General features: G+C 40.1%; 1 protein-coding gene across 3 annotated transcripts in view; it reads left to right on the top strand.

The window, feature by feature from the left end:
* Znf451 (zinc finger protein 451) overlaps nucleotides 1–26,059 on the top strand; it is a 62,667-nt gene that overhangs the window by 22,044 nt on the left and 14,564 nt on the right. The window contains exons 4-11 of one of the 3 annotated variants that reach the window (XM_036168243.1): nucleotides 8,740–8,865; nucleotides 11,137–11,248; nucleotides 12,345–12,495; nucleotides 13,141–13,267; nucleotides 16,510–16,663; nucleotides 17,580–17,727; nucleotides 19,345–20,912; nucleotides 23,622–23,762. In XM_036168243.1, coding sequence (XP_036024136.1) covers nucleotides 8,740–8,865; nucleotides 11,137–11,248; nucleotides 12,345–12,495; nucleotides 13,141–13,267; nucleotides 16,510–16,663; nucleotides 17,580–17,727; nucleotides 19,345–20,912; nucleotides 23,622–23,762 — 2,527 coding nt within the window. The other 2 variants (XM_036168244.1, XM_036168245.1) reach the window with 2 other exon arrangements.

The raw sequence follows: 26,059 nt of genomic DNA, 5'->3' as shown, positions 1-26,059 counted from the left end.
TGGCATACACCTTTACATGCCAACACTGGGAGGCAGAGACAGGCTAGTCTACATAGTGAGTTCCAGGACATCCAGGGCTACATAGACCCTGCCTCCAGACAAACAAACAAACAAACAGCTACAAATACTTTGAAGAACACTACAGCCCAATGCAGATTTAATTTTATAAATAATTTTGGTGTTCTGCATTCTTAGATTTCCCATGAATGGGATGATATTGGATATAGAAATGCATTTTTTTTAATTTTGAAAATTTCATACATGTATACCATGTATCTTGATTCTATTCACCCCCACTCCCTCCTTTTTTCCTGGGCCTCCCTAAACACACACAACTCCCTCCCAACTTAATGGCTGTTTTACAAAATCCCACTGCCTTCATTTAGTGCTGCCCAGGGATGTACATGAGTGTGGGGTCATCCGCAGCCCATCAGTCACACATCAATATCCACTGTGTGCAGGCAAGGACTGAGAAAGAGTTGGGTATACTGAGGGCTGGCTGTGGAGTAATTCTCACATGGGACTCTGTCTCAAAACAGAAGCCAAGAAACAGCCACGTATTCTTTTGAGTGCCAGTACACTGTAGTAGCTACTTTTATTCAGGAATGCCTGTGATGACATTGTAGTGAAAAAGGTCAGCTAGAGAGGACAGGAAAGCCTTTCCACCAACTGGCTCCTTGGAACTTTGGAGGATGTTAGGATTTGCTGGAGAAACAGACATTCATTTACGCCGAAGAACTAAAGACGCAAAGCTAAGACTGTCCTGAGGTAGTTCTGGCTTCCGAACTGTAAAGAGCCGCCTGTAGGGCAGAAAGGAAGGAATGAAAGTGCAGGGAGGGAATATGAGTGAGGTTGTGTTGATTCCTGGGGCTCAAAAGTGTGTTGCTTATGTGGCCATCACCCGAAGGTTATGGCAGTAGACCAGAAAGTGTTTTACACTGGGGCTACTATGCACATCGAAAATTTAAGCTCAAGAAAGACCTCAGCATTGCATTTCTTTCCTGGGGCAGCTTAAACAGTGAGCCAGACCTTGGGACTGGTGGAGAGCACTGGAGACACAGAATGTGGTGTCTTTCATGGCTAAAGCCACATAGGGTCCTTCAGCCAGTACCTTCTTGAGAGCAGCTCAATGTGAAACAGTTTCCCAGTAGATTTTCAGAAAAGGAACATTCGTAAGAATGCTGTAGGTGGTATCTGCAGGTGTTTTGTGCTCATGGTAATTCAAGCAGCCCCCAAACACTTGATCAACCTTGTTTTTTTCCTTCTCTTTTCTTTTTCCCATTTATTTTTCTGTTACAGGATCTCATGTAGCCCAGGCTGGCTTTGAACTCACTGTGTAGCTGAGGATGACCTAGAATTTTTGGTACTCCTGCCTCCACCTCTTGAGTGCTAGGGTAACAGACATGAGCAACCATGCTTGGTTTATGCTGTGCTTGAGGCTCAAACCCAGGGCTTTGTTCAGTGGTAGGCAAGCACCTTACAGTTACATTCTAAGTCCTCTTGACATTTGGAGACAGGGTCCACTCTATAGCCCAGGCTAACCTCAGTTCTGCAGTGGTCCTGCTTCAGCCTCCTGAGTGTGGGGATCACTGAGCCACTGTGCCTAGGCCTGCTCACTTTTCCTTCCCTCTCTCTCCTCCCTGGCTTCCTTCCTCCTTGCGTCCTTTCCTCTATCAGAGGCATCAAGTGGCACTCAGGGTTAAAAAGTAACTCTCCTTTATCACAGTTTCACATAGTCAAAGATAGTCAGAAATCCTCCTTAAATTCCAAAGTTGTAGAAACTCCTGTGAGCATGCACATATGTGTTGCCTGTGCTGAGGGTCTATCATTAGAAAAACATGAAGAAAGATACTGACAGTTTACTCAAAAGCTATGAGAAGTAGAATCTTATTGAACAGATTTGACGGTACAGCTTTCTGGATGGTATAAAGTACAGAATGGGGCATATCTGCATGTTTGCTTTTGACTTTGCTTATATAAAGCAGATATTCTGTGTACTTTGTGTTTGTGAACAATAAACGAGTGGGAAGGAGATGGCTTTGTAAAAAGAGGGTTTCTTGGTTTCAAAATTATTGCTGGGGTGATGAATATATATTGTACTGCATTGTGTTTATCTCCTGCTTTATCTGTATTTGGATATAAAATTCTTGAGAAAACTTACTGCCTTTCAAACTGTTTTTTGGGATGAGGCTTGAATCATAAATTGGGCGAAAGGGGCTTCTGGTGCCAGAACTTTGGGATTACGAATTGCAGACCAACCTTGGAGCCTTAGAGTGGTGGTGCTAAAGGCTTTAAACCTGGTGTGCGTTTGTTTCAGGGATTCTTCCCAACCAAGTGTGCTGCTCAGATGGTAATGTATAATGGGTGCTTTTGCACTTGCTCTGATCTTGGGGTCCTTTACGTAGACGTTGAAGGTGAGGAAGCGGAGTAACCCTTGCCTTAGGTCTTTTCTGTGCACCCCTTTACTCTTCAACCTCCTGAAGCCAACGCATCTTTATTTCCTTTTGAGTGTCTTTGTCAAAAGCCAGAAAGTGCTTTTGGTGAGTGAGTTAGGAAAATGGTTGTGGAGAGCACTTCTTTGAGTGATGCTTTTCTCTTCATTTCTATTACCCTGTGAATTAGAGTAGTTACTCCATTTTACAGAACTAAATAATTGCAGATTTACTTTAACTGAAACATGGATATAGTTTATGTTTCAGTTAAAGTAGTTCTGTAGGAAATAGAAAATTTAATACTGCTGTTAAAAATCATCTCTTTAGAGATGAACAGTGATTTAAGAATTTATTATTTAAAAGCCACTTAGCTACTTACTACATCAAGCTGTTATTCCATGATTTCATTCATAAAGCTGCATGGTTTTCAACATTGTGTTTTTAGACTTGTCAAAGCAGACTCCCTTCTTTAACCTTACAGTTTTATCGAGTTAATCTTGGTAAATATTTTTGAATAACTGATTTAGCTAGTAACAGCAATAACAAAAAGGTTGGGCTCAACTTTTGGTGAAAGTTGTGTGAGAACTGAAAGCATTTCTGGGCTGGGTGTGGTGGCATACACCTGTAAGCCCCCACCATACCCTACACCCCTGCCAGAAAAAGTCTACCACAGCTCACACCTGTAATCCTAGTATTTGGGAAGCTGAGGCTGGAGGATTGTTTGGTGTAAGTTTAAGGCCAACCTGGACCACACAAAATGAGACTGTCTCCAAGAATCGAGGGGCGGGATGTGTGGGGGCGGGGAATCCTAGGTGACAGTTTAGCCCTGTACTGGCCTCCCCACTGCTGAGATTACAGGCATGCTGCTACCACACCTGACAGAAGGAGTCCTTCCTAAAGTCAATTCAAGTCTGTCCTCCCAGATGCCAGGAGGCTGGGCAGGGTGATTACCATGACTTTGAGGGTAGTCTGGGCTGTGTTGCAAGGCATTGTATCAAAAAGGGAAAACCCAAAAGGACTTAGATGCATTGTTCTCAACTCTCAGTGTTAAGACAGTTCTTAATTACTAGGGGAGAGTGGGCAAGCCTATGGTACTCGGCTTGCTAAACAATATAAATAATATTTAGAATTGAAAATAACAGTGTTCTGAGAAGCAGGCATTTGTAAATGAATTTTAAAGGAAAGTTCACCTGTTAGTCATTTATGTAGGCATTCATTGGAGATTAGCTTGGGAGAAATTTAACTGTTAATAAGAATTTCTTTGGGGATGTAATCAGCTTCCTTTTAAACACATTTATGAAGTGACCTACCTTTATAATTAAATAAGCTTTTATAATTGGGCAAGTTTTCTGTTGTAGACAGAGGGAAGTGGGCTCTAATTTAGTCAGATAAGGAAATATTTAAACATTTTACCCTTTACTTTGTTTATGTGTACTTTTAATATTTAAAATGCAAAGTTAGTGCATATGCTTTGGATTTTTTCAAAAGCACATGTGAACTGCACATGGTGTTTCAGGGTTGTTGTCCCTCCACTTGGGAAGCTTAAAGAGGTGTGTCACTGGAGTCCCAGAGTTGGAGACTAACATGGGAACTCTTTAAAAACAAACGTATACTAGAAAGGCACATATGTATGTACACAAAATAATGCTAATTGGTTTTAGCCAAATAGTCTTTTGCTTTAAATGACAATGGTACTTGGTCTCATAGCTGTGGAAATATTTTCCCAACAGAAGCCACTAAACCTTCTGTCTATAAGTCACTTACCTTAATTCTTAGATTTTGAAGACGCCTACTGTATTGTCAGGCTGGTATCCATGTGTGGCCTTAAGCAAGCTTCTCACCACTTCTCAAGTAGCTAGGACCACACGCATGTTCACCACTACACCTAGACTCAATTAATATGCTTCTGTTGAGCTTGGGGAAATTATAATCTAAATTTTATCTCTAGGATATTTCTGAGCAACAAAAGATTGAAAGCCTTAACACATTGTCTTCTTCATCTACTCTTGGTCATCAATAGGTTTGTCAACTATTTCATTGCATGTACTGATTATGGGAAAATTAGAAAATAGATATGAAAGGAAGAGACCCTCCAGACAGACATAACTACTACAGACATTTTGATTTATACTTTTCTAGATTTGCTGTGTGGGATTATTTTCACATATGTGTATATGTGATAGAAAAGATACTGAAATGTAAGTTTAGCATTACTTTATTGATTAGTAAGATTTTGTGTCAGTTCATTGGTTTACCTATTTAGTGATTGTACTTTATTGCACAATTTGCCTAGCATTTCACAATTTTTAGCAATGTTGCAAGTTCTGATACTTTGCAGGGAATCCTTGTACAATAAATTTGATAAATCTTTTGGTGAAATTTTGTCAAAATGATAGATTTCTCATTGGAGGCAATTATCAATGAATCTCTCGCCATTAGAGTTAGAATTTAAGTTTATAGTGTGAACTGGTTTCTGATGAAATGGTTATTGATCTGCAACAAAAAGAAAATGATAGTGTAGTTAGTCTGTTACAAGGATAAAATTGTTAATCTAGATGTCATAAAAGAGTCCCCTTTCTTTCCTCCCCAAGTGATATCCTGTTTGTAGATTTGCAGAGCTACATTGAAGAGTAAAATTTTTTTTTTTTTTTTTTTTTTTTTTTTTTTGTGGCAGTAGGGAGTGAACTCAGAGACTTGTGCATGCTAACCAATTACACTCTTCTGTGGGGTCTTAATCTAGCATGTACTGGCTCAGACTCACTGTGTAGCCATGACTGGCTTTGGGTTCTAGGTCTTCCTGACTCTGTCTCTGAAATGCTGGGATTACGGGTGTCCTTAGATGAAAAGTCATTCTGGTATCTGCTTCTGCATAAGTTCATGGGCATGAATGGTCAGGGTTAACTAGTATCCTGAATTTGATTGACATTTCTAGGATGCTCAAGATGTTTAATCTCAAGTTTAAAAGGAAGAAGTTAAGAAGTCAGCCAGGTATGGTGACTCAGACCTGAAATCCCAACATTTGGCAAATGGAGGCAAAAGAACCAGGAATTTAGGTTCATCTTTGACTATAGCAAGTTTGAGGACAGCCTAGTCTATAGAAGACGCTCTTAGGAATAACGAAATGTAAAGAAGTGTAGGAATTTTATACTAGCTAAATGATTTGCCTGCCTTTAACCTCTTGGCCTTGTATTGTCTTTGTTAATTCTGTGCAGTTCTGGATATGGAAGAAACTGAGAGTGCTCATAGCCAGGAGTGGTAGTGCATGCCTGCAGTCTCTGTTCTCAGGAGGCCAAGGCAGGAAGATTGAAAGTTTGAGACCAGTGGAGGAAGGAAAGAGGGCCTGGATGTTGCTTAGGAGGTTAGAGCACTTGCCCAACATGCAAGACCCTAGGTTTAATCCCCAGTACTAGGGGAGGTACATTGTTGCTTACCTACCTACCTCCTCACGAGAATTTTCCCTCCTAAGGGTTTCTTGTATTATCCCTACCACAAAACCTTATCATTTGTTGTACTTTGTATATACAGAAGTTAGTCCAAGGTGACCTTGGTAAGTACTTGAAGATGTGTGGTCCTGGAGATGCTGTAGCTGCTAATATTCCAAATATTAGCAAAACAAAACAAAACCTTGAAATAATATTAATTAATATTCCAAAAAAACTTGAAAACTATCATTCTTATGTGGATTCAGTGTTAGTTTTGTATGACCTTGGTAAGTTACACATGTGAAAACCTGATCTTAGAAAAAAAAAATCTAAGAATATAAATGATAATTCAAGCAAAAGCCAATGGCAAATCTAGCCTGAGTATATGGGAAGTTCTAGAGTTTTATTCTGTGACTTCATATTAAATCACAATAGCATTTTGGCATTAGTGAATGGTAAACATTTCCAGTCCTAAGAATTGAGGGCTCCTTTATCTTAGTTTTATAGGAAACATTTAATAACTTGCATCTGACCTGAAATTGTTTTTAAATTGGACTTGTATGTTAACTACTTTCCTCATCACTGTAGCGAAGGAGTTGACAAAGGCAACCTAAGAAAGGAAAGGTTGGCCAGGCAGCGGTGGTGCACACCTTTAGTCTCAGCACTGGGGAGGCAGAGGCAGGCAGATCTCTGTGAGTTCGAGGCCAGCCTGGTCTACAAAGTGAGCTCCAGGACAGGCACCAAAGCTACACAGAGAAGCCTTGTCTCGAAAAATAAAAAGAAAAAAAAAAAAAGAAGAAGAAGAAAGAAAGGAAGGAAGGAAAGGTTTCTTTGGCTCGCAGTTTGAAACAACTGTCGCTGCATCCTCTGGTAGGACTTGGGGAGAGAATGATTCAACTTTGCTGGGAACACCCTTGTAGACATTCTCAGGGGCATTCTATGGTGATTCTAGATTCGTTCAAGTTGACAGTGGAGATGAAACCAGCCTAGTTGCTGACAAAGTGTTGGGGAGTGTTTCTTCCTCTGGCTTCTGATAACTTAAAACTTGTATCTAGTTTCTTCGATTCCCTGGATTACCTGCTATGTTGCTGTGTGGAATAGGGGTTCCTGGGACCTCTGGGCAAACTTCCTAACCCCTGTGCCAGTGTGTTCTTCCATAACCACTGAAGACTACAATCCAGTGAGGTCTAATGGCCTTCCTCACTTTGTACCTCTAGCGGTGGGATTTGTCATTCTTGAGAGAGTGGTAACATCACTGTGTCTGGCTTTCATTAGCAGCTTGCCTTACTCTGTAATAATAATAATAATACCATGTAACTATTTAACCTGCTTCGTATTACTTAATTTCCCTCAGCTAAAGAGAAGACACTTTAAATATTTTCCCATTTTTAAATTGCTAACTTCAAAAATTGGCAAACTTTTCAAAGTTAAAGTGTGTGCTTGCTTCATTTATTACACTTGTCCCCAGTTTCCAGCAGTGTCCCTCGGTTTACTCTGAAGATGGTAGTCAGAGTTCCTTTTGTTTATTTTTGAGAAGAAAAGAATACCCAGTGAGTTGCAGACCAACAAGAAAGTAGGAGGGAGTAATTGGGAAGAAAGTCAGAAGGATGTGGAGGGAGGAAGGACAGGATGGGGTGTGAAAAGGCAGCTTGGAGGAGACTGTGATCAAGTGTGTTTTGTACTTGTGTGAAATTGTTAAAAAAAAGGTGGGAAGCAATGGAGGAGACATCTGAAGTCAGCCTCTGACCTCTGTGTTAGCAAATCTCTTCTTTCTCTCCCTTCCCTTTTCTTTCTTACCTCCCTCTTTCTCTCTCCCCACCTTCTTCTGCCTCTGGGAATTGAACTGAGGGCCTTGTACATGCTAGGTAAGCACTCTACCACTGAGCTAAATCCCTAGCCCTTAGTGAATAATGTGTTTTCTCATTCTTTGTTTTTAATTTGTGTGTGCCTCTGTATTTAAAGGGAGATTACTTATAATCAACATATAATTGGATCTTGCTTTCAATTTTTAAAAATTTGCATATATTTATTTTGTGTGCATGTGTATGTCTTTGTGTGAGTGTCTTCATGCTCAGGACCACTTGTGTGAGTCAGTTTCTATTTCCACCACGTGGGGTCTGGGTGAATTTGGATGGCTCAAGTTTGGTACCAAGAGCATTTATCCACTGAGCAATCCCATTGGCCCTCAAAATTTGTTTGTAAATATTGGACAGTGTATCTTTCAATTGGTGTATTTAGATGGTTGCCATGTAGAATGATTAACATAGTTGGGTTAATACCATATTTATTTTATTTTTTCACTGTATTTGCTGCCTTTCTTTTGTCTTCCTTTTTGTTTATTGCCTATTAGTGTTTTCTCCTTTTTTCCTCATTAGTAGTTTTGAGTTGCTTGTTTATGTGTATGTATGTGTTTTGTTTTTATTTTATGTGTATAGATGTTTTGCTTGCTTGTATGTCTGTACACCACTAGCATTCCTGATGTTCTTGGAGGTCAGAAGAAGGCATCATCAGTCCCCTGGAACTGGAGTTACAGACAGTTGTGAACCATCATATGGTACAGGGAATCAAGCCAGGTCCTCCAGTCCCTTAATTGTTTTATTTGATTCCATTTTTCTCTTCCGTTAGCATATCAATCACAAAATACCACAATAAAATAGAATATATACTTGGGAGACAAAGGCAGACCCCCTTCTCCCTCCCCTCCTCTCTCTCCCTCACACACACACACACACACACACACACACAAACACACCAGGAAGATTTTTAGAACTATAACAGAAGTAAATAGTTCTTGAATGCAATAACTGTTTGGGTGAGTGAATATATATTGTCTAAGCGCTAATTTTGTATTAAGTAGAATGAAAATTGTTTTGTTTGTACTGTAGGAGAATTTTAAACACAAAGACTACATAGACCATCAGAAGGATAAAGTTGCTTTAACATTGGCTCGTCTTGCCCGTCATGTTGAAGTGGAAAAACAACAAAAAGAAGAGAAGAATAGAGCATTCAGGGTATGTTTCTACTTTTAATTATGATTTAATAACATAAAATTACTGGTAGTAAAGATGTAAAGATATTTCAAAAAAAGAAAAGAAAAATTGAATTTTTGAATAATTCTAGTGAGTGATTATTCATACAGAATATGAATATGTCATACAGACACATACAGAAAATGTCTTGTAATTATTTTTGGTGTTTGAATTGTGGTATTCTATAACTTATGTATGTGTATGTATGCACGCCTGTGGAGAACAGAGGTCAACCTTGGGTATTTCTCCTTAGGAACCTTGTGTTCTGAGACAAGGGCTGTCATTGGCTTGGAACTCAGGGATTGGATAGGCTAGCTGGAGGGTGTTCCCCAGGGATTCGCCTGCCCACCTTTCTAGCTCTGCAGTTATAGGCACATGCCATTGTGCCTGATTTTTATGTGGGTCCTGGGGATTGCACTCAGGTCCTCATGCTTATGTGGCATGTTACTCACTGAGTCATCTCCCTAGCTCCTGGTGTTATTACTAAAGAAGATTTTATTGCATTGATTGCATAGTAAGAAACTGGTGGCTCGTGAAGCTGAGATGCATGCTTTGTGTATTGAAAAATCATATTACTACATTAGGGCTTTAGAAGTTCTGTATGAAAGATACTTTTAAATTTTTGTATTAAAGCCGGTATTTCTATGTTTACTTGACTATAGAAAAGTTAAATATGTACATGTCAACATTCTTGAGACTTGTTTATGGCTGTCCTTTGGAACATTATTTTATAAATGGTCTTCAGATTGAAATCTTGGTCAATTTTTTTTTTTTTTTTCTCTTCACATACCCTTTGTCTTAGTTAGGGTTTCTATTTGCTGTGGTGAAATGCCATGACCAAAAACAAGTTGGAGAGGAAAGGGTTTATTTGCCTTACACTTCCATAGCACTGTTCATCATCACAGGAAGTCAGAACAGGAACTCAAGCAGGGCAGGAATCTGGAGGCAGGGGCTGAGGCAGAGGCCATGGAGGATGCTGCTTACTGTCGTCTTGCTCCTCATGCCTTGCTCAGGCTGCTTTCTTATAGAACCCAGGACCACCAGTCCAGGAATAGCACCACCCACAATGGGTTGGACCCTCCTCATCAATCACTAATCAAGAAAATTCTCCAGAGGTTTGCATACAGCCTGATCTTAGAAAAGTATATAGAAGCCCCATCTTTCTTTTTTTTTTTTTTTTAAGATTTTATTTATGTATTCTGTACACAGAAGAGGGCGCCAAATCTCATTACAGATGGTTGTGAGCCACCATGTGGTTGCTGGGAATTGAACTCAGGACCTCTAGAAGAGCCGTCAGTGCTCTTAACCTCTGAGCCATCTCTCCAGCCCAAGAAGCCCCATCTTAGCAAGGCATATAAAGAAGCCTGATCTTAGAAAAACATATAAAGAAGGCTCCCTCTTCTCTAATGACTCTAGCTTGTGTCAAGTTGACATAAAACTATCCTGTAACCCTTTCTTATGGAAAATCTCATGATATGGCTAAATGGGTCATTCATTATTCTCTAGATCCTGAAGGATCCAGACTTACTGACTCTGGTTAATTATTATACTTAGTCCAATATAAGTGCTATGTAATAGTTGTTACATTATGTTGTTTAGGGACTAAGAAGAAGCAAGTTAGTACATGTCAGTACAGATGCAGTTTTTCAGAAAATTTGGTAAGAGGTCTACATACATATGAAACATGGATAGGAAGAGCTAAGTACATATACATATTTTCAGGAGTCATAATGTACCTGTTTGTGGATTTTTGTAAATAAAGCTGTATTGGATACTGCCATACTTGTTGACATGCTGCCTATGGCTGCTCTGACGGTATACAGAAGAGGGCGCCAGATCTCATTACAGATGGTTGTGAGCCACCATGTGGTTGCTGGGAATTGAACTCAGGACCTCTGGAAGAACAGCCAGTGTTTTTAACCTCTGAACCATCTCTCCAGCCCCTGCCCTTATTTATTTCACATCATTTGATAACCCACAAAAATATGTTCTCACAACATGGAAAATATTTGGTCATTGTTTATTGACTTGATTCAATGTTTGTGCTGTAATTACCTCCCTATTGTTGCAGATGTAAATATGTAGCAAACTTTGCACAAAGAGCTGTGGGCTCACCATCTTAGTGCAGTACACATGACTTTACTTTGATGTTTGTATGACCATTGGTGTAAATTTCTACATGAGGAGTTCTTGAGATACCCAAGAAACAGGAGTTATCGTAAGTCACCTGAACTTTTTTCTTATTGTCTTTAGGAAAAACTTGATTTTCAGCACGCTCATGGTTTACAAGAATTGGAGTTTATTCAAGGACATTCAGAAACAGAAGCAGCAAGACAGTGTGTGGACCAGTGGCTAAAAATGTCAGGTATTCCTTAGAGACCACATTTCAATTCCTAAGCCTTTTGGGAGCCTTCAGGTAGGAAGTGTGTGGGTTTGATTTCATTGTTAGTGAACATAGACAGAACTGAAATCTAGTGTTAGAGATGGAGTGGAGGTCAGGCGGGGGCACAGGGACCTCACATCAAAAATGCCAGGCATGTCAGCGTGTGCTTGTGGTCCTAGTGCTGTGGAGACAGGGACAGCAGGTCCTGGGGCTCACAGGCCAGCCAGCCTAGCTTAGAAAGTTCTGGTGGCTGAGAGACCTTGCCTTCCACAAAGGTGTGTGGTACCCAAGAAACGACATGTAAAGGACACCCAGGCTTTTCATGCCTCCAGATATGGTGTGCACATACATATGTGAACATGTACACACACACACAGAGATTTAGTTTTAGTGATAGTAATGTCACTCCACAACTGTGGCCTGTTTTACAGTGGCCTACTTTCCTGTTGACTTCTTTGGCCCAAGTATATTTTGAATGTGAATAAGATAGGTCATCTCTGAGCTCTTTAGATATTTATTAGACATTGTATAAAGTAGTCCATGTGTCTCTGGATGGTGTGACAGTCGGATTCAAAGTGAGACTGGTGGATTCCTCTTTCTTTATCCATCAGTGTGGCCCATGCTGACACTTTGTAGGAAGTGTTCCCATGAGACTGTTTTAAAGCTTGGCTAGCTCTTTTTTGTTGCTTTCTTTGAGTTCCCTGGAAGGACCGCTGTGGAACAGCTTTTTTTCCAGGTAAGTAATCTGGAATTTTCAAGAGCTAGTAGCAGAACCCTACTTTCCATGTCTTTTCTATTGGGAATTTTCTAGAAGCTTGTCCAACCAGTTGAACGGTTTAGGTTAAAGAGGAAAGAAGAATTCAAGGGAAAGAGCTTTCCCCGAGGGAGCTTGATTGTGTTTGCATGCACATGCACCTGTGTGTCCTAATAGCTATTGTGAACACCTCCTATATAAATAGGACCATCTACTTGATAATGTGCTCTAATGTCTGTTGTTCTGTCATTATTCTGAAGACCCTAGTCCAGTGCACAACTATCTGAAAATAGTAACTTAAGAATTTATGTCACGATGTTGTAGGACTCAAAACAAGTGCAATTAATTCTGGGAAAAAAAAATCATTCCAAAGTGGAGGCAGAATGGGGAGGTCTGAGAAGCCAATTCTGTGTCCTATAATGCACTGTAACAGGGAATTTGACAATGGGCACCTTCTCTTAGGACATTTGAAAAGGTAAGTAGGATGCTCCGAATTCAGAGGTTAGTTATCTGGAGGGGAAGTTGTTTTTGTTTTCTGTAGAGTTGGAGATCCAATCTAGGGTCTTGTTCATGTGTAAACAGTCTTCAAAATGATTTTTTAAAATGAAGTTTGATACCTTTACCAATATAGTTTTAGCTTAATATTTGAAACTCAAGTTGTTTTGTGCTATTTTGATATGTTATTTGTCATTTCTATTTAGGTTTTCTAGAAAGCTGGGTGAGATTTTAGATTGTTCTCTCGTATTAGAGTGCAGTAGAAATAGTTGTAGAGAGATCCAACCTAGAAAAGTAGATTTCAGGAGAGAGCATTTACAGGTATTAGAAATTACCCAAGGCAGACTTTACAGTGCATACTCTGCTGTTGCCCATTCATTGCTTGGCTGAGCTGCTTTCTAGTAGCTCCTGAGAAGGAGGGTTTTCGTAGTCTCCTTTTCAGGTAGATGACAGATGGGAAATTGAGAGTTTGGGACTTCCAGCCATTTCCCTTTCCAGCTGTCTCAGAGAGTACAGGAAGTTTGGTGTGTCTTTTGTGTTCATGGGGTCAGCTGCACAAACAAAGTAAACTGGTTTATCTTCTGGTAGGAGAGGCTTTCTGATGTTACTTCTCTTGGTTGTGTAGGTTTGATCACTCCCCATGTGATCCAACAATTACATTACATGGACCTCTCGCCAATTCCTTTGCTTGTGTTGTATGTTATGAACATTTTGTTACTCAACAGCAATATAGGGATCACCTTCTCGCTAAGGTAAGAGCATGCAGTATGAGTAGATACTCTTTCTCTAGGAGTTGGTACAGTTTTTTTAATGTTGCTCTTAATCTTGCAATCACTAATGATAAATATAAAGATAAAAAATTTAAATATTGAAAATAAAATGACTTGGCATTTAGTTTACTAGCTAAACTCTAACAGTATTAGAGATTATCATTAAACTCTTCCTTCTGTGGTATATGAATTTACCTTGTTCAACATGCTCTATGATTTTGGTCACATGTTAGGAAATTACATCTTGTTCTCTAAAGAGAAAACCGTGTGTGTGTGTGTGTGTGTGTGTGTGTGTGTGTGTGTGTGTGTGTGTGTGTGTGTTTTGAATTCCCTGGAGCTGGTTGTGAGCTGCTCAGTGTGGGTGCTGATAATGACCTTGGGTCCTCTGCAGGAGCAGTACACTCTTAACCACTGAGCTGTATCTCCAGCCCTCAAATTCTGTTGTTCTCTCAACTTTACATGGTTTCCAGGGATCAAACTCATGTATGTCTCCCAAGTGTGTGTGGAAAAGCACCTGTACTCTCTGAGCCATATGACTGTCCCTTGTATGCTGTATTATTTTAATGTACCAGAAACTGATAAAAAGGAATTTTTCTGGCTTAACTTACCGGACATTCTGTTTCCTATTCCTTCTTCCAATTTTTAGATGGTTTCTGCAGATACGCCATTCTTTTTTTTGGGGGGGGGGGTGCTGGGGGTTTGAGACAGGAATTCTCTGTGTAGCTGTGGCTGTCCTAGAGCTCATTGTGTAGACCAGGCTGGCCTCAGGCTCCTAGAGAGCCTCCTACCTCTACCTTCTGAGTTCTGGTGTTAAAGGGGGTGTGCCACCACTGCCTGGCAGATATGCCTTTTTTTTTTTTTTTTTTTTTTTGTAGTAGATATAGATAGCATAGTAAAATTTTATGTAGAATAGTTTGATTCTATTGAGCAAATCTTTTAGACAGTTTTTACTTTGGATCTGCTTATATAACCTGGAATTGAACTAAAAATGGTTTGTTCACATAAGATTCTTAAATTGGGAGAAACATGTAGATTGATAGTAAATGCCTTTATTGCTCTTATCATTGAGGAAATTGTAAGTGTAATTCAGAATGTCCTCCTAGGTTTTTCTCCGCTGTGGCATTAGTCAAATTGAAACAGATCTAAGAATATGAGAGAATAGTGAAAAGGGCATAGAACCAGAGCCAGAGGCACAAAGCTAGCTTTAAATTTGTCTCTTTTAGGGGCCTAACTTGTTTATGAGATGGTGGTAGCAGTGGTGATAACTGAAAAGAAAGTGATGCCTCATGGGGTTGTTATAAGACTGGTTCGGATAGTGTGGTCTTGACATGTTTTCAATGAAATGCGAATTTCTTGTCCTTCCTCTTGTGTCTTGTAAGCGTTGTACATTTGTCAAGTTCCTAGTTTCACTGGGAGTACATCTAAGAAGACACAGTGTACATTTTAAGATTATTACTGTAAAGATGGTTAGTAGGAGGGGAAATTTACACCAAGCATACACGTACCTATTCATATACAATTTTAAATTTAATTTTAGAATAGAGGAGGCTCTAAACCAAGTTTAGAAACTTAGATGCACACACACAAAAAATCTAACCAGGCATGGTTGTTCATACCTGTGTGCTCTACATCAGCTTTGGGAGAATAAAGCAAGAAAATCTCTTGAGTCCACACACAATGTTTGACACAATGTAGTGGGACTCTGTCTCAGAAAACAAAGGCCCTGCTGCCTGTTTGACTGTTCAGACCTTTCCGGTGGCCCTAAGCACACAGTGATAGGTGTCTAGGGGAAATGCCTGCACAGGAAGAGCGTGTAAGAGAAGAGGTTCCAGTAACAAAGCTCTGCTAAGGAGGGAGAGAATGAACGCCGGGAGGTGGGGGCACGCCTTAATCCCAGCACTTGGGAAACAGAAGCCGGTGGGTCTCTGTGCAAATTCAAGCCCAGCCTGGTCTACAAATTGAGTTCTAGGACAACCAGAGCTGTTACACAGAGAACCCCTGTCTTGAAAAACAAAACAAAGAACTGAAAACAATTCTAAGGGACATGGGTGAGAAGAACACATCCAGATTTCCCAAGAAATGTGTGAGTACATGTGCAAGCTTAATTGTAGGCAGGGAATGCAAACTGAAATAGTAATGAGTGTAAACCTGCTTCATTGAGAAAAATAAAAAGATCTCTAATCCCTGTTGCTGCTAGGTTCATTCAGTGCTAGGGGATACATACATCGATAGAGCCTTCTTTCAGTTTTCACATATATAACCTTGCTATTGTGTAGAGCTGCCCAGAATAGTGAGGACAAGTAAGGGTATATTTGTAAGGTTGTTTATAACGTGTCGTGGTGGGGTAGACCTCAAACCACAGAACTCAGGATGAATGGTTGACTAAATCAGAATAGATTGCACCGTCAGCTAGTTCACGGCTAGTAAGAAGTATGGATTCAAGTGATGCCAGTAAACTTTTGGAAATTCCTATTTATTATGGCATGAATGAGCCAATAAATTTTATAAGATGATAACATTTGATAAAACAGTAGCATTCTTCTTCATACATTTTTCAGTATGATTATAAATCATTATATAGAAAGGGTTATTGAAAAATACTTATAGTCATTGATTAAGTTCAGCATAGAGAGAAAAAAGCAAAATGTTAGAAAGTGTGTATTGTCGTCACATTTTTGTATTGATATGCTATACATGACTATATCAGAAATGATAGGGGGCTGGAGAGATGACTCAGAGGTTAAGAGCACTGAGTTCAGTTCCCAGCAACCACATGGTGGTCACAACCACCTCGAATGAGATCCAGTATCCTCTTCTAACACACAAGTATACATGCAATCAGAACATATATACATAATAAATAAACAAATCTTAAAAAACAAAAAAGAAATGAGTAGTGTATAGAAAATAAATGTTCTTTAGTAGTAAAAGGAAGATGTCTATAATTTGATTTTGAGGAAAAAGTTAAATTTTACCTATGGTATCTTGTTATATAATTCATACTCAGGGAAGAAAAGTCAAAAATTGATACGAAAATTTCCAAATAAATAAAATTGGAAGTTTTAAGTTAACTGAAATATGTATTGAGTATTGATTTTAGTTGTAACTAAAATTGGTATGAAATTTTCCAAATAATAAATTGGAAATTTTAAAGTTGGGGTTTTTTTTTTGTATTGTGTTTACACACTGATTTTAGTTGTGACATGGCTTTCCTTTTACTTCAGGCAGCTGCAGCTGATGGACATAGCAGTAGCCTTCTTCCTCAGATTATTCAATGTTTTGCATGTCCACATTGCTTTCTTTTGTTTAGCACCAAAAATGAGTGTTTGAAGCATATGTCTGCAAAGAATCACTCCCATCAGAGTTTTAACCTGGGCGGTATGTTACCCTATCACTGTTACATCTCCTTAAATGAATCACATCTTTGCAAATTATCATACTTTTCAAATGTTCTTGAAGTTAGCTATGCTTGTCAGTTTAGAACCACAAAAAATGCTTTTATTTAAATTTGTGTTTTAAAAAAATGTTTATTTGGGGCTGGAGAGATGGCTCAGAAGTTAAGAGCACTGAATGCTCTTCCAGAGGTTCTGAGTTCAATTCCCAGCACCCACATGGTGGCTCACAACCATCTGCAATGAGATCTGGCACCCTCTTCTGTATACATAGTAAATAAATCTTTTTTAAAAAAATATTTGGCCAGGTGGTGGTGGTGGTGCACGCATGCCTTTCATACTAGCACTAGGGAGGCAGAGGCAGGTGGAGTTATGTGAGTTTGAGGCCAGCCTGGGCTACCAAGTGAGTTCCAAGACAGCCAGGGCTGTTACACAGAGAAACCAAAAAAATAAATAAAATAAAATAAATGTTTATTTGTATGTTTTAGCCCTCTCCTTTTTTTAGACAAGGTCTTACTTTGTATCCCTGGCTAACCTGGATCTTGCTCTGTAGATCAGGCTGGCCTGGAACTCTGCCTCCTGAGTGCTAGAATTAAAGGAATGTGCCACCACCACCCAGCTATGTTTTACCTATTTTGAGGGATGAAAAGAAACTTTCAAGGAAGCATATATACTGTTTTTGTTATCTGGGAGGTCTGAGAAGTTGGATCTTTCTCTGCATTTAAAATTCCTTTTAATCTGATTAGAAGACACTCTGTATTTCAGTCTAAAAAATGGTCTCCCTTATATTATTACTAAGTACATCTTTTACCTAATTGATGTTCAGAAAGGGAAAGGAGAGGAAGATTGGGTTACTCTCTGTTCCAATTACCTTGCAATTTATAGTTGATTTTGTCTTTCAGATGGTAAGGCAACAGCTCATCCAATATCCTTTCCATCTTTTGCAAAGAAACTTTTGGTCTCTCTGTGCAAAGATGTTCCATTTCAAGTTAAGTGTGTGGCTTGTCACCAGACTCTGCGTTCCCACATGGAGCTCACTGCCCATTTCAGGTTTGTACAGGTCTAATCTTAGGCTCTAAGGAAATCCTGGTGAGTTCTTCAGTAGTGGAAGGGTTTAGCAAGGTTTTCCATTCCAGTGTCTCCTTTAAAACAAGAAAGTAGTTTTCTTGGAGAGTAACCGAATCTAGCATAAGGGGAGAAGTTGGGGATGTGGGAGAAGTTTGGCTGGGAAGCATGGACATGCAGAATGAGAGCCAAAAGGCAGAGGGGTTCTTCATGTGAGTCGGCATTCTCAGGCCGTCCAGCCTGTCACCACGTGGTCATCTTCTTTAGCAGAAAAGCAGACATGGAGAGAGCATAGTCCCGACAGAAGGTAATCAGTTCTTAACAAATAGAGATGGGAGTTGTGCCTACCTAGAACCCTAGCACTGAGGCTGAGGAAGAAGGATCACAGGTTCAAGGCCAGCCTTGGTTACATGGTGAAACTCTATCCAGGGCGATGGTGGTACACACCTTTAATCCCAGCACTCAGGAGGCAGAGGCAGGTGGATCTCTGTGAGTTCGAGGCCAGCCTGGGCTACAAATCAAGTTCCAGGAGAAACAGAGCTGTTACACAGAGAAACCCTGTGTCAAAAAAAAAAAAAAAAAAACCAAAGAAATAACAACAACAACAAAAAACTAATGAAAACAGGGCCGGGGCGTGGGGGAGGGCAGTGATGGTGATGACAGGTGGGACGACCAAACAAAACAAAGGCGGGAGAGATTTCTCAGTGAATAGGAGCACATTGGGACTGTTCTTCCAGAAGGCCCGGTTCAATTCCCAGCACCCACATGACAGCTTGTAACTGTCTTTAACTCCAGTTCCAAAGGGTTAGATGCCTCTGCAAACACCAGGCACATAAGAAGTAAACTGACATGTAGACAGAACTCCCATACATTTTAAATAAATACATACAGTTAAATAAATTAATCAGTTAACCCACAATAAAGCCAGAAAACAGCAACCAAAAAGAGTGGAATATTGTCTAGAATTTTACAGTGTTCATTCATGTATTTTAATGACCTTGGAGAATCTAATTTGTTTCAGGGTCCTTCATCAGTGCATTTGATACTGATTGAAGTTTTCTAAAATTTGCCTTAATAAGATAATAGAGGTGTAGTTTGAGTTTTTCTGCCTGGCCCAGTCAGGACAAATCTCTCTCACTCACCAGGCCCATAGATGCTCAAAACCAACCAAGTAAACACACAGAAACTTACATTGTTTAGAAACTGTATGGCCGTGGCAGGCTTCTTGTTATCTACTTCTTCTATCTTAAATTAACCCATTTCTATTAATCTATACTTTGCCACATGGCTCGTGGCTTACCAGTACCTTAGATCTTGTCATGGCGGCGGCTGGCTGTGTCTTTCTCCAGCCTTCCACCTCCCAGAATTCTCTTCTCTCTTGTCCCGCCTATACTTCCTGCCTGGCCACTGGCCAATCAGAACTTTATTTACACAGAGTGATATCCACAGCATAGAGGTAATATAAAAGTATTTTAAGATTATAGAGTATTACTTAACTGCTCTATTGAAAAATATCTTTTAGTACTTATTTATATTGTTACTTTACAATTCTTATCTTTAAAGCAAAGAAAACATATCCTTTTTTTTTTTTTTTAAATTTAGAGTTCGTTGTAGAAATGCTGGACCTGTAGCTATAGCTGAGAAAAGCATTACTCAGGTTGCAGAAGAATTCATAGTAAGAGGTTATTGTTCAAATTGCAACCAAGTCTTTGTGGATGAAGCCAGCATCAAAAGTCACAAGAATTCCGGACACAAAGTCACAGTTGCTAACTCAGTGGAAGAATCAGTCTTACTCTACTGCCACATCCGAGAAGGCAGTAAGCCTCCTTGTGACTTGCATTTATTCAATCAACCAAAATTTTCATCTCTTAAACGAGTTATGTCTATTAAAGAGTCCAGCCCAGAGGACTGTGTCATTCCGAAAAAGAAGCTAAATTTAGGAGGCGAGAACCATGGAGGACCAGCCTGTGTGCAGAGACAGAGTTCAGCAGTTACAGCCTGGTGTTGTGAGTGCAGTCGGCGGTTTCCAAGTGAAGAGGCAGTAGAAAGACATGTCTTCTCTGCAAACACAATGTGTTACAAGTGTGTGGTCTGTGGAAAGGTGTGTGAAGATTCAGGGGTCATGCGTTTGCACATGAGCCGGTTCCATGGAGGGGCACATCTAAATAACTTTCTGTTTTGGTGTCGGACATGCAAGAAGGAGCTCATAAAGAAAGATGCCATCATGGCACACATTACTGAGTTTCATAATGGGCACAGATATTTTTATGAGATGGATGAGGTAGAAGACGAAGCCTTGCCGTCATCCTCTGTGGTGAATTTGAATGCTGACAAACCACCCTCACCCATTACTGCGGTCGATCATTGCCTGGCAAACAGTCCTCCAAGGGGCAGGTGGCAGTGCCAGATCTGTGAAGATATGTTTGATTCCCAGGAATGTGTCAAACAGCACTGTATGTCCTTGACAAGTCACCAGTTTCACAGGTACAGCTGTGGCCATTGCAGAAAGACTTTTCATAAAGTAGAAACTTTGTACCGACATTGCCAAGATGAGCATGACAATGAGATCAAGATTAAGTACTTCTGTGGGCTATGTGATCTTATTTTTAACACGGAAGAAACGTTTCTGAGCCATTATAAGGACCATCACGGCACAGACTATGTGTTTGTGTCAGAAAAAACTAAGACCTCAATTAAAACCGAGGATGATTTTAAAATAATAGAGACCAGTAATTTGTTAAGCTGTGGTTGTCATGAGAGCTACTTCTGTAAAGTCAACAGAAAGGAAGATTATGATAGGTGTCTTCAAGTCATGCTAGAGAAAGGTAAACTCTGGTTTCGCTGCAGTTTGTGTTCAGTGACAGCACAGAATTTAGCCGACATAAATACTCACATCCATCAAGTGCACAGAAGAGAAAAAAGTGATGAGGAACAGCAGTATGTGATCAAGTGTGGCATCTGCACCAAAGCATTTCACAATGCCGAGAGTGCTCAGCAGCACTTCCACAGAAAGCATGGTACCTTCCAGAAACCCAGTGTGACTCATGTTGGATCGGACAGAGGAAGCACGTGCAAGTTTGCTGCCAGTGTGTCCCACACTGAGAAAAAACTGCAGAAACATTCCGACGTGGAGAAAGGAGCTGAGCGTGACATGAGCTGCCAGAATCTAGGTACGGCTTTACAGCATGGGGCAAGTTTCACACACACACTGGATCTTCCATATGTGTGCTCACTGGCAGAGGCTGAGTAACTGTTGAAATCAGGAGGTTAGCTGATGACTGCAGCCAGTGTACAATCTCAGTAGAGTAGATCTTCTTTCTCAGAGTTCTGAGAAATGACAGGTGCTGCTACTCTTTCTTAAAGATTTGGGAATTATTATGAACCTTAAAATCGTCTTTCTTTCTTTTTTTTATAATGAAGGTTCATTAAAAAGCGAATGGTTTTTTCTATGTGTGTGTGTGTGTGTGTGTGTATGTTTCTTTCTGTATCTTTCTCTGTGTGTTGTGCTTAACCTTGTACATGCTAAGCAAGTGCTATATCACTGAACTACATCACCAGCCCTAGATGAATTGCATTTGTATCTCTTTGGCCTTGTTCTTGTTTGTTTGTTTGTTTGTTTGTTTAAGACAAGACCTCACCCTAGCATAGGTTGGCCTGGAGCTGTTTTTGTAGCCTAGCATGGCCTAGAAATCGTGCCCATTCTTCTGCCTTCTAAGTGCTAGGATAACAGTCACAAGCTATCATGCCAGCTTGCCCTTATTCTTTACATATGAGACATCATAAATGGAGTTTAAGATTACTTTGGAACAAAGCTTTGTAATAAATGATAAATAATTAAAATAGTGATTAGTAAAACTAGAAATGAGAGTGGGAAGTTGAGAGGTGAAGCCCTTCCTTTATCTTTCCTTTGAACTTTCCCTCCATGTGATTGGACTAAGTAAGTAAATAGTTCCTTATGTTATTTAAAAGTTCAATTATTGGGGCTGGAGCGATGGCTCAGAGGTTAAGAGCACCGACTGCTCTACCAGAGGTCCTGAGTTCAATTCCCAGCACCCACATGGTGGCTCACAACCATCTGTAATGAGATCTGGTGCCCTCTTCTGTATACATAATAAATAAGTAAATTAATAAATAAATAATTTTTTAAAGAAGTTTAATTATTTTTGGATAGATACAGTAAATATCAACTTTTGAATATTGACCTGGTGAATTGTAAATGGTAGAGTAGAAACAGTGAATAAATTTTGGCTGATAGAATACAGTCACTGTGGTTCATGTTTGGTTTTTAAAATTGTTTATTTATAAAGTAGCATTACAATAATAATCCTAGTAATAGTTTTCAACATCTGTCACAATCTGCCCACCTGATGTGAGGCCTCTGTAGTAGGGAAAGGAAGGCTGCAAAGCCCTCTGCAGTGGCCTGTGTACCTAGAACCTCCTGGCTTCAGCTGAGGAACAAAGAAGCCCCTTGGGTCTTGCTGCTGCCACAGCACCTGCTGGACTCCAAGACAGTTATCTAGGGTAGAGCTTCAGTCTCCCTGGGAAACATGGCCACTGCTGGGCCAAGAGCTAGCCTAGGCTCAGAATCGTCTGGGCACATGTGTGGGGCCCAGCAGCTGATGGTGGCAGGCTGGGGCTCTGGTGATCTGGCTTTTGACCTGGTGTCTTGCGCTGTTACTTGTACTGCTCTCATGTTTGGGGACTCACGTGACCCTCCTTATGTCAGCCTCCATACAAGCTCAGACTACAGGTGTGAGCCACCACACCTGCTAGAAACCATTGACTTTTTACAGGCTTGCTCTAAGTGTACCCAGGTCTCTCTATTATCTTTAGTTGTGGATTTTCAGTGAAAAAGCACTAAATCTTTCATGGTCTAATCAGTTCTAGTTCCAAAAAAGTAAAACAGCAGCCACACCATTTTATATTCTCTTGTGCTTTTCCTTTGGTCTTCTTTTTGCATTGGGGGAATGTGTGTGTGTCTGTGTTTGACAGAAGATGATTACAGTGTCTAAGATTTCTAAGAGCCAGAAGATAGAGCATGGCTTGAAGTAATTCACTGCAGAGACCTCCATTAGGCCTGCTAGGAACTAGTCATTGAAGACTAGTCCCAGGTTTGCATGAATACCACTGGACACTATAAGGCCTTGGGGGGGAGAAGCTTGAAAGGGGAGGTAGGCTAAGAAGTGGAGAATGGGAAATGAAAGAAGAACTTGAGAGAACAGAGAAATGTGCTTCTGCCGGCACCTACTTCTCATACCTGTGGGTTCAGGTTCTCAAGTCGGCCTGAGTGTGCCCTTGTGAGGGTTTAATCCTCAAGCCAGAGGGCTACTAATAAATAAGTCTAGATTAAGAGAAGCAAGTTCTTGTGCCAAGAACATTCTTGGTAAATAATATTGAAAAGTAGGTTTGTAGGGTTTTATTGGGTCCTATTTTCAACAACAACAAAAAAAATTAATTTCTATCACCAATGAATTTTTTAGAGAAAAGCCTTAGCCGGTCATGGTAGTGCATGCCTGTAGTCTTAGCACTTGGGAAGTGAGGGCAGAGGATCAGAAGTTCAAGGCCAGCCTTGATAACATAGTGAGCTTGAGTACATTCTGGACTAAATGAGAGCCTGTCTCAAATCAGAACAAAAACACAGTCAACGGGAGATAGTATAAGAAGGATATATGACCAGGTGGAAATACCCTAAGTATTACCTAGTTTAAGTATAGGCAGCTTTGTATTTCTTGAAAAGGTTTCAGTAAAGATGAGGAATAGGAATAATTAACACTTTTGCATATTGGACCTCTAATGTCTTTTAGACTTGAGGAATTAGAATATTTATAGACCATTCTTACTTAATTCATGTTATGTTTTTTTTTTGTGTGTGTTCTTAGAGGAGGAAGTTGAGCTTCCAGATGTGGACTACCTGCGAACCATGACTCATATAGTCTTTGTAGATTTTGATAACTGGTCGAACTTTTTTGGTCATCTACCTGGGCACCTTAATCAAGGAACGTTTATTTGGGGCTTTCAAGGTATGGTTAAGAAAGGAAGTGTTAGAGGTACCTCTTCTGAGAATGTGATTCATTTGCAAAGGTCTCTTTGCCTTCCTGAATAGAACGTGAAAATGTAGTTTGAGTATTATTATTATGCATTACTCTACAAGGTTATGTGTTCACATTTATTACTTTATGGATATATGTGTGTGGAGGTCAGAGGACAATTTGTGGGAATCGATTCTCTTCCTACATTATGTAGGGTTTAGGGATCAATCTTAGGTTATCAGTCTTAGTGACAAGCATCTTTACCCATTGAGCTATCTGGACTCTGGTCCTAGATTTTTGTTGTTAACATATTTCTATGGTAAGTAGTAACTCTGTTAACCCAGAATTCATGTATCTTTTGATACACATCGAAGAATTAATTATTCAACACCTATAATGTGTCAAGACTTTGAAAATGCAAGAAAGCAGGCTGGAAGGATTGTATATGATTAGTTATGTGTGTTACTTAAAAACATAACACTAGGGCTGGAGAGGTGGCTCAGAGGTTAAGAGCACTGGCTGCTCTTCCAGAGGTCCTGAGTTCAATTCCCAGCAACCACATGGTGGCTCACAACCACCTGTAATGAGATCTGGTGCTCTCTTCTGGCCTGCAGTCATACGTGCTGTATACATAATAAATAAATAAATCTTACAAAAACAAAACAAAAACATTACACTAACTTAAAAATAAAATTCAAAAGCTGGAGAGATTGCTCAGTGGTTAAGAGCACTGGTTGCTCTTCCAGAGGACCTGGGTTCAATTCCCAGCATCCACATGGCAGCTCACAGCTGTCTGTAACCCCAATTTCAGAAGATATGACATCTTTGCACATTTAGGCAGAACTTCAGTGCACATAAAAATAAATAAAGCTTAAAAAAAAAACCCAAAAACCCACATTCAAGGAAACGGACCGAGAAGCTTGTGTTTTGTTACAGTATTACTGGCAAGCAGAGTTCTCTCTTGCACTGTGGTCTCCTAGCTACGGGGCTGTAGTTATTGTCAGTGTGCCAGCCACAATTGCCTTTTCAGTTCATTGCTGCTGCTTGTGAAGAACCACTTCACTAGATACCATTTACTAAAGTTTAGTGTACTGAGTATCTGATAGTTCATTTTTCAGAGGAAATGGCATACAAAGATATGGATTGGCATTAAAGGTAGAAACATACTGATGTGGATAAATTAGCCAATCTAATGTTTTAGTAAATCCCCCTCTGCTGATTGTCTCACTTTTTTAATTTTTAAAAATTCTTGATAATTTCATGCATACATATACACATACATACATGCATACGTGTGTGTGTGTTTGTGTGTGTGTGAGTGTGTCAGTGTCATATTCACCCCCATCACCATCTCACATCTCACTTCTCCTACTGCCACTGACCCCCTTGTTGATATATGCGCTATTTCTGTCTGTGTTTTGCTTGCATGAGTATGGGTTGGAGGTTATTTAGTAGAGCGTGGGCAGTTTAACGGTGACTGTACCACTGTAGCCAATGGCCCTACCTTCAGCAACCATGAACTCTTCGACAGTCTATTATGGGATGTTGATGGCCCACCCAATGTAGGACATCAGGGTTACAGTGCGTTCATAGTTGTGGTACCCTACTGTGTCCAGAAGACAGTGTTTCAGCATACTCCTCCATCCACTGGCACATTCTTCTCCTTCCTCTTTCATTGTGTTTTCTGGGCACTGGAGGGAGTTACAAAGATGTGCTCTTTTGGGGCTGATGATCGACCATCAGTTACCTCAGGATTTTAACTAGTATGAGTCTGATTCAACTTAAGCCCACACAAGAGAAGCAAGCCTCTGAGGAGGGTGACGAGCAGGAGGAGCACTAAGTTGTGCTGTGTTTCTTACCCACTGATTTTGGCAGACTTGTAGAACCCACCACATTTTGAATTTATGTAGAACGATAATGTTTGTTGTTTTTTACTCTGTGCACTATCCATATGAACTTCTAAGAAAAGTTACTTTTTATGTGTGTGGGCATTTTGCCTGTCTGTATATCTATGTACTACCTGTTAGTGACCTGTTAGTGCTCATGGCGACCAAAAGAGGGTGTCAGATTCCCTGACACTGGAGGTATAGACAGTTGTGAGCTACCTATGGGTGCTGGGAATCAAACCTCAGTCCTCTGGAAGAATAGCGAGTGTTCTTAACCATGGAGACATCTCTCCATCCCCTCACCCATGAACTTGTACATGTATAGGCAGATTAAAGGAGTCTGTATCCACCCCCAAGACTGTAAAGCAACAAGATGGTGATGCTCTGGTGGACTGAGACAGC

Source organism: Onychomys torridus, chromosome 18 (genome assembly GCF_903995425.1).
Source record: "Onychomys torridus chromosome 18, mOncTor1.1, whole genome shotgun sequence".
NCBI classification, from domain to species: Eukaryota; Metazoa; Chordata; class Mammalia; order Rodentia; family Cricetidae; genus Onychomys; species Onychomys torridus.
The sequence above is the reverse complement of the archived record's forward strand: the minus strand, read 5'-3'. Positions and strand labels throughout refer to the sequence as shown.